This window comes from Lactuca virosa, chromosome 4 (genome assembly GCF_052849685.1).
Source record: "Lactuca virosa cultivar CGN04683 chromosome 4, Lactuca_virosa_CGN04683_v6, whole genome shotgun sequence".
NCBI classification, from domain to species: domain Eukaryota; kingdom Viridiplantae; phylum Streptophyta; class Magnoliopsida; order Asterales; family Asteraceae; genus Lactuca; species Lactuca virosa.
This window is the reverse complement of record NC_136429.1, coordinates 41,185,110-41,193,414: the sequence shown is the minus strand read 5'-3', so window position 1 is coordinate 41,193,414 and position 8,305 is coordinate 41,185,110. Positions and strand designations below refer to the sequence as shown.

Sequence of the window (8,305 nt, the reverse complement as noted above, 5' to 3'; positions counted from 1 at the left end):
CGGTCTTTTATATGGTTCAGTTTCATATGATTGTGGTTCGGTTTCAAATGGGTTACTTTCCGAACAACCAAGCAAGAGCGGCGTTTCATGGATCTATGGATAATGTAGCAGATATGGAAAAGGGAGTCGGAGGTGTCGAATCATCGATAGGAAAAATAGTGAATGACAATTTCATTGATCGAGGGAGAGTGTAGAGGAAAAGGAAGGTGGGGTGCTTAAAAATGTTGGTGGATTTCGTTTCCCCCTTAGCTATTAAACGAGTGTTCTTCAAAAATTTATAAAACGACAGAAATTTTAGGATACGCAAAAATACGTGTCCTAGATCCTTCAAATTTTGAGAGAGATGACAATATTTTTTAGACATGCTTTTGGGTATCATAAATCACTTCGTGTCATGATTCATGTGTCAATTAAGCCTATATTGTCCGGATTTAGTAAGTGTGACAGGAAGAAAGTAGTAAAGTTGTGACGACGCTGAAGTTACACTTTTTGAATAAAGAAGTAGTAGAGTACTCATGAGCCCAACCACAATGAGAAAATTAATTAGTTTTGACTTAGGAAGTGGTGATTTTTTTTTCTTATTAGGTTGAATTAATAGTTCTTAATTTACCGTTTTGAACTTAATTAATATATGTTTGTATTATTGCATTTAATAATTATATAATAAATCTAAAATATATTTTATAAGAGTATTGTACGGGAGCTTTACAATTTACAAGTACTTGTAATTAATTCGGCAACAAGAAAACCAAACTTTCCTTTTTTTTGTATATATAGATGCACTACACTCGCAGGTGAGAGTAATTAACAAATTTAGAAAAAAAAACTCTAAAGATCTCCAATAAATATGGAATTCCGATGTTTACGCAATACAACAGCATTGCAGATATTCAATCACAAGTACTTAAAAAACTAAAAACCATATAATTTCCTTAAATAATCACCTTCCTATTTACATTACAACGTTTTCTCAAATCCAAAACTAACACTTGCCCGTGTATAAATATAGCCACACAAGGGATAATCATTCACATTCAACTTCAAAAACATTCTTCTTCTTCTTCTTCAGATTCTTGTATAGATTTCATTGAAAGTCTTAAACTCTTCATTGCAAAGCAATGGGAAATCTCTTGGCACAGGATGCAAAAGGAAGAAACAAGCGTGCCCATTCTGCTTGTATGGCATTTGAGGATGATGATAATGATGAATATTATCTACTGGCCGGGGAGGATGTGGTTGAGAATGAGGCTGATAGAGAATATTATCGAAAGAAGATCATGGAATTGTATGAGGAAAAGATGAAGAAGTTTGCTCGCGAAGATGCCTTAGCCAAGCAAATTAAGTGTGAAGAAAGAAAAAAGTTGTGCAAACGTCCTACGAAGAAGATAAAGATGCAGCAACCTAAACCTATTACACAGATTGTGAGCAACCAGGTAACCCAGCAGTTGAAACAGTTCATCACCAATAATGAGATGAACGGAGTTGAAAGAAAAAAGCGGAAAAGTACTCCAACAGTAGAGAACAAAAAGGTGGAGATTGTGAGGAACAAGATAACCCAGGAGTTGGAAGAGTTCATTACGAATGAGCTGAAGGGGAAAGAAGCGAAGGTGGTGATCCAGAAAACATTGTACAAAAGTGATCTGGAGGAAAACCAGAACAGGTTGAGTATGCCGATGAAACAAGTGATCAAATCGGATGAGTTCTTGAGGAAAAATGAGAAACAAGATTTGGAGAATGGAAAGGAGTTTGAGGTGAAATTGTGGGGGCCAAGATTAGAGATGCATAAGAAGCCGATGGTGTTGAAGATGTGGCATATGAAGAGCACCAGCAACTACGTCCTCAAAACCAACTGGAACCACTTTGTGATGGCGAATAAAAAGGATTTGGAGATAAACAAAAAGATTCAGGTTTGGTCGTTTCGAAGAGATGAGAAGTTGTGCTTTGCAATTGCATGTTTGGAGAGAGATGTTGATCCTCAAAACGGCGCCGCTTAGTTTTCTATTTCCTTTATTTTGTTCATGGTTATTCAGATTTTTTTTTCCTTTATTTGTTCATGGCTATTTAACAATGTACGTAAATTGGTTTCATCTAAAGATCGAATTTGATAAAGTAGTTTAACATGGATATTTTTTTTTTAAAACAAAAGATATAATTGTTGAAAATTATATAGATTTGAAGCATTACGACCATGAAATTGTTCCAGGTGATTAATATCACGAGAGGGTGACAGGGTGTTAGATTGGAAACGTTTTGTGTTCCACAATAAATAATCAAACAGATTTTCAGTTAAAAGAATCATTTGTAGAAAGATATTGTAATTAAAGTAGTTATCTTAAAATAAAATCTAGTTATCTACTAGAGTCTAGATATGGGCTTTATTGAAGTTATCCACAAAACGAAGTTTTTATTCTGAATAAAATAAAATTCAAATTCAAATTCGGTGGAAAAAAATCAATATAAATTAAACAAAACATTCTTCGTTTTAATCAAATTAATAAAATTTAATGAGAAAAAATGTATTTTTAAAAATAATATTTACGAATTTTATAATTAAACAAAATACTAAGCTTTAGAAGGTTGTCTGATAAATGTGATAAAACATTTTTTTGGAAAAGAATGTTGGTTGGGTGATACATTCTTAAAGAGATTTTTCCTAATATCTATGCGATTGATAGGAAGAAAGATTGTTTAGTGGGGGAGAGGATTATTAGTTTATTACTGAAGATGAAAAAATTCTCATTATTGTTGGGATTGGTCGAGACATCTTAGAAGGGGACGTAAATCTAGACAATTTTATGATTTGACTAACTTGTTGGATGATTTTCAATTTTATGATGGGCGTGACAAGTGGCTATGGAAGAAATGGTTTTTCTGTTAAATCTCTTTGTGATCTTATGCCTAAAAACGTTGGTGAAGATCGCTTGAATCCATTTAACAGGGTGAAATGGGTGCCCCTTAAAGGTCAATTGTTTTGTTTGGCGATTGTTTAGAAACAAAATTCTCACTTCTGTGAATCTAATCAAGCGTGGTGTTTAGATTTCCTCCTCCGTTTATCCCTTCTGTCATATTCATGATGAATGCACGGATCATGTCTTATTCTCATGTTCTTCTTTTGCTTTTGTCATATGGAGATGGATGGTGGTTTGGTCTTCTTGTTTGCAGATGTAGCTCTCTTCTTGTGATGAGTTATTAGCTTTACTCAACACCAATGTTGGAAGTAAAAGATTGCAAAAGATGAGGTTGTCAATTGTCCATACTAACCCTTTGGATGATCTGGAAGACGTGCAATGCTATTCTCTTTAGGAATGAAAGGTGGGAGATTATGTTAATATGCGGATGATATTAGTATTAACTCCATTAATTGGATTAAATATAGATCTAAATGTAGCTCCATTAAATAGGCCGCTTGGAGCACTTCCCCCATTTTGAACTATTTCATGTAATTTTCTCGAGATTCTCTCGAGTTATTTCTTTCTTTTTATATATCGCCTGCTGTTCCAAAAAAAATAAAAAAAAAATAAAAAAAGATCCAGTCTTGCATTTAGAACAGACCGGTTTGAGAGGATTCTACCAACCATGGACTGGACCGATTGTGGCATACTGTGCCGGTTTTTCCGGTTCTTTGACTGGTTGGGCCGGTACAACATTTATTGTGTATGGTACAATTTGATGAAACATATGGTAAATTCATTTAGTTGGACTTGTACAACATTCATTGCATATGATATTTTAATAAAATTATTGAAGGTAGATCCCTTATTGTTTAAATAAATTTCGCAATACACAATTGCTCAAGAGGAAAAAGGTTAAAGACTAGTCAACGATCATGATTCACTTTAAAAATCTAGAATTATGTGTTTTTCATTTTATAAATCAACTCGATGCCCAAAACACAATTCTTGTTTAATCACATTCTTAATCATCATCAAAACAACTAAATTACAGAATTGGTTATTCTTGTGATTTCTATCCAAGTATTAATTAAGTTTCCTGATTCCATATCCCTAGAAACTTCATTATATATATATTTTGATTTCGATTACAATCCATTTTAACTAAATTGGCCCATAACCTTCATCAAGAAAGCATACTCATACGCCATTTCCTCACAATGACCAAAACGCCCTCCTTCACCAAAGTGGCCCCCACTCATATTCGTCTTCAGAATCACTAAACGAGAGCAATTGGCACATGTGGTTTCTCTTACTCTTGACACGTATTTCACACCTTCCCATACTCCCACTCTATAAACAAAATTTTTTACACATCAATTCAAAAATAAAAAATAAAAAAGTCTCGGCTATTTAATTCAAAATAATTTTTTACCTCGAGTCATGTAATGATGATGTCACAAGCATTGAAGGATAACAGACTCCTCTACGTATATTATCATAAGGAGAATACTTCATAATTAAATTGAAATCAAATTCCTTTTGAGGATTTCCAAATTCTTCATAGTCTAATAATGTAAGTGGTAAACTTGGATCCAATAATGTATTGCACACATCGACAAATGGAACCTTTAAAATGGCAGATCTGAATAACTCTGGATTCATATTAATGGCTGCAGCAACAAGAAAACCTCCAGCACTATGTCCAATAGCACCAAGTTGGTTTTTGCAAACATACCCCTCTTTTAATAGATATTCTCCACATGAAACAAAATCATATATTGAATTTAATTTGTTCATTCCACTTCCACGTTTATGCCATGACACATCACCACCACCACCTCTGACATCAGCAAATGCAACCACCCAACCACGATCAAGTAAACTCAATCTTTCAGAACACCAACTTTTGTCCAAAACTTCTCCATATGATCCATACCCATGAAGAATCCCACATGATTCGCCTCTTTTATGTGTTTTATGTGAATACAAGATTGTTAAAGGAATTAACGTTCCATCATGGGAAATCACTTCTTTTCTTTCACAACAATATGTTTCTGAAACATTCAACCATTCGTGTTCTTCATTTGAAGAAATTCCCAATACTTCCTCTTGATGAACAATAGAGAAAGTCCTTCGTGACATGTCATAGTCAACAATCAAATCAGGCATCTACGGTTGACAACATGACTTTAGAATGATATTGTTAATAACATATGATCATATAGGGTCACACCTTTATCAAGTAGTCACTTAGTGAATATTTATTAAAATTCGATGATTAATAAATATTATTAACTCTTGTATTTAATTGAGAATTATTATTTATATGAAAATAATGTTTTTGATAGTATAACTAATTATTATATCATAAGATATGATTTAACATGTTGTGTACAAGTTTTTGGACCTTTACAAGTTCATTTATATAATGCATATAAACTATAGATGATGTTCTTCTTGAATGATAGAATTTATACCACTGGAGATGAAAGCACTACTCGGTATACTGAATTCATGAAGTCATGATTTGACCCTGGAAGAACACTACACGAGTTTGATGGAAAAGGGAAATACCACGGATCAAGATCATCGATTCCCATTTCTTTCTGCAATAAAAAAAAAAAAACAACTCAAAAATCTTGAAAATACATAAAGATCTTATAATTAACAAACATGATATGGGGTTTTATGTAATTATACCTCATCATTGGATTGAATGGGCATTTTGATGGAAAAAATTACTGGGGAATCCTTTTTGTTGAGGTAAAGTACTATATGCTCATCGAAAATATCCATGTCTTGTATTCCACTACCTTTACTTGGTATAATTATTTTCTAAAAAAAGTTCCCATTTAGCACAAAAACAAAAAAAAAGTACTAAATGGAATGTGAGTAGAAAGAAAAACCTGCCAATTAGCTAAGTGTATATCCTTAACATGGCATCGAGCCAAGTAATAATTTGTATCAAATAACTCCTTTTGAGATGCATTTGTTAGAATATAGAAGAATCCTTTATGATGTTCCAAAAAAAATTGTACACCAGAAACACGAGTATGCACTTTTTGTAAACCATCTTGTGGGTTATTTGCATCTATTATGTACACCTGTATTTCAAATTTACAATCATCAAGATTCAAAATAAACCATGAAATGAAAAAAAAAAAAAGTATATACAAATTAATTGATTTAGATAAGTTCCTTCCTCTGATGAAGTCCTTGTGTTTGAATTCACAGTTATGAATTTTCCATCTTTTGTACTCGTGATGTCTACACAAAAGCTCGGATCATTTTCTGTATACACCATGACATCACTTACATGATCTGATCCCAACGTTGTGTAGTGTACTCTGTTTTTGTGACATTTATTAGTAAAAATGAGTTGGATTTAAACAATATAATTGGTTTTATGAAAAGAAGAAAAAAAAAAAAAAAAGCTTGCCTATAAGGTCGTTGGCTTTGATCACATAGTGTATAAAACAACGTATGGCTATCTTGAGCCCATGCCAAGCTAACAACATTTTCAACTCTTAATGAAGGAATAAGGGTCCCACTTTGAAGATCCTTAACTTGAAGAAGAAAGTGTTCTTCACCAGTTACATCAATGGTATATGCTAGAAAATTGTGATCAGGTGATACTCTACATGTACCCACATGAACATACCCTAAAAATATGCAATTAGAGATATGCAAGTATTTAATAAATATAAGAAAGGGGTAAACGTAAACTTACCATGTTCTTTTGCAATTTCATTCCAATCAAGTAAAATTTGTTCATTTGAAGATCTAATTGTTGCATAATTGACCACACGCTTTACCCAATTTGTATTTTCAATTGCCAACTTCCGACATAAAATGGGGTATTCTTTTTCCTCTGGTATATATTGATAATACAACCTAATTAACACCACACGCAAAGTAGGGTTTTTGTCAATTGGTGTATACATGTTCTAATATTGTTGACGACACTAAACGTATTTGAAAATCAATAGGTAAGACCTTAAAAGTCAAAATTATCGCACTTTATATAAAATGCGTTAGCTTGAGAGAAATAAAGCCAGATGAGGGTTTTACCAGGGGCCCCAGCGTTCAGGTGGAGTGGAAATCTGACCAGGCAATCGGCAAATCATCTCGGAGAATAGATTTTGTTGCAGGTTTCGGGTATCGGCCATGAACGCTTCCGAATAAGCGTTCTCATGGTGAAGGTGTTTGAGGAAATCAGGGTCATTGGTGTTAGACATCCAGTGATATGAATCTTCCCAAGAAACCCCATGAGCTGAGACTTTGAATGGCACTTTCTTAGCTACTGGCGGCGGTTGTGATGATGGTAGCGGTGGCGGGTCTGTTTGGTGGCAGAGTGAAGATAAGAAGTAGGTGTTTATGTTGCTAATGGGGTAAGTGAAGGGTAGTAATTTATTGGTTTTTCTGATTGATCTCAAGAAGATCAAAGAAGCCATGGAAATGGTTTGGGCGAGGTCCGCAATAACCATCAGGTTCATGATTTAGGAGAAACCGACGTTTTGTTAATTGCAAGTCGGTACCTAATGTTTACATTAATTCAAAGATAAATAAATAAATAAATAATAACCTAAAGTTGAAAAAATGTTTTTAGAAAAACTAAGTTTTATAAAACAAAACAAAAATTAAGTTAAAGGAAAGGAAAAATGACGAAAAAAGCACTATATTTTGTCAAAAATTCGGTTTAACCATCAGTTTTTAATAATTTATGAAAAAACCACCAATTTTTAGTAAAATGTTTCACTGAGACCACTGGTACCTGTTATAGCCAGTTTTGCAAGTCAATTACGAAAAAACTACTATATTTTATCACTATTTAAGATTTAACCATTCATTTTTCTATTTTTTCTATTAAACTGAAAAGTTTTGGGGTTATATTTCATCATTATTTATGGTGCATCAACAAGTCCATAACAACATATTTTTAACACTATAAATACATAATAAGTGGTCAATTGAACAATATCATAACACCAACCATATGATAAATTGTTTAACAAAAACTAATGCATCACAAAAGTGGGGTTGGTTTCTCAAAAATAGGCCAATTAACAAATCATGTAAGGCCAAACAAAACACATCAAAAAGAGCAATCTATCATCTGCCCACCTATCAACCCACTATACAACTCCCAAAATCTATTCAATTTCTAAAGGATTTTCTGATGCAGACCCTAATCCATCAATTTTCTTTCCAAGTTTGGCTATCTTGTAAATCGTAAATGATACCCATTTGCCACCGCATAATTGGTCAAAGCAAATTTCAGTTGTTGTGGGCCCTCATATATTTCTTTTTCTGTTGGTTTCATAAGACTCCATTTAGTCTTTGGGTTGTGGACAGGAAATTCATATTCAATCCCTTCTTCATCATCATCAGCCTCTGGTATTCTTGATGAC

The 8,305-nt window shown here is 33.3% G+C and overlaps 1 protein-coding gene across 1 annotated transcript; it reads right to left on the bottom strand.

Annotated features, from left to right (window-relative positions):
- Positions 1 to 3,843: 3,843 nt before the first annotated feature.
- On the bottom strand, positions 3,844 to 7,415 carry LOC145103919 (Prolyl oligopeptidase family protein). Its single transcript, XM_079041191.1, has 9 exons — positions 6,966 to 7,415; positions 6,625 to 6,788; positions 6,334 to 6,556; positions 6,099 to 6,241; positions 5,801 to 6,000; positions 5,595 to 5,729; positions 5,372 to 5,500; positions 4,327 to 5,063; positions 3,844 to 4,244 (listed from the first exon to the last, which is right to left on the bottom strand). The coding sequence occupies exons 1-9, from the start codon at positions 7,388 to 7,390 to the stop codon at positions 4,052 to 4,054; spliced, it is 2,349 nt and encodes a 782-aa protein (XP_078897317.1). The 5' UTR covers positions 7,391 to 7,415; the 3' UTR covers positions 3,844 to 4,051.
- Between the last annotated feature and the right edge of the window lie 890 nt (positions 7,416 to 8,305).

What these genes read in the sequence shown, in the direction of transcription:
- LOC145103919 (XM_079041191.1), bottom strand. Translation starts at nt 7,390, where the DNA reads ATGAACCTGATGGTTATTGCGGACCTCGCCCAAACCATTTCCATGGCT. An exon ending in AAACACAAGGACTTCATCAG is followed by an intron (nt 6,001 to 6,098) that starts AGGAAGGAACTT and finishes AATTTGAAATAC; the next exon opens with AGGTGTACATAATAGATGCA. An exon ending in TAGTGCTTTCATCTCCAGTG is followed by an intron (nt 5,064 to 5,371) that starts GTATAAATTCTA and finishes TGTCAACCGTAG; the next exon opens with ATGCCTGATTTGATTGTTGA.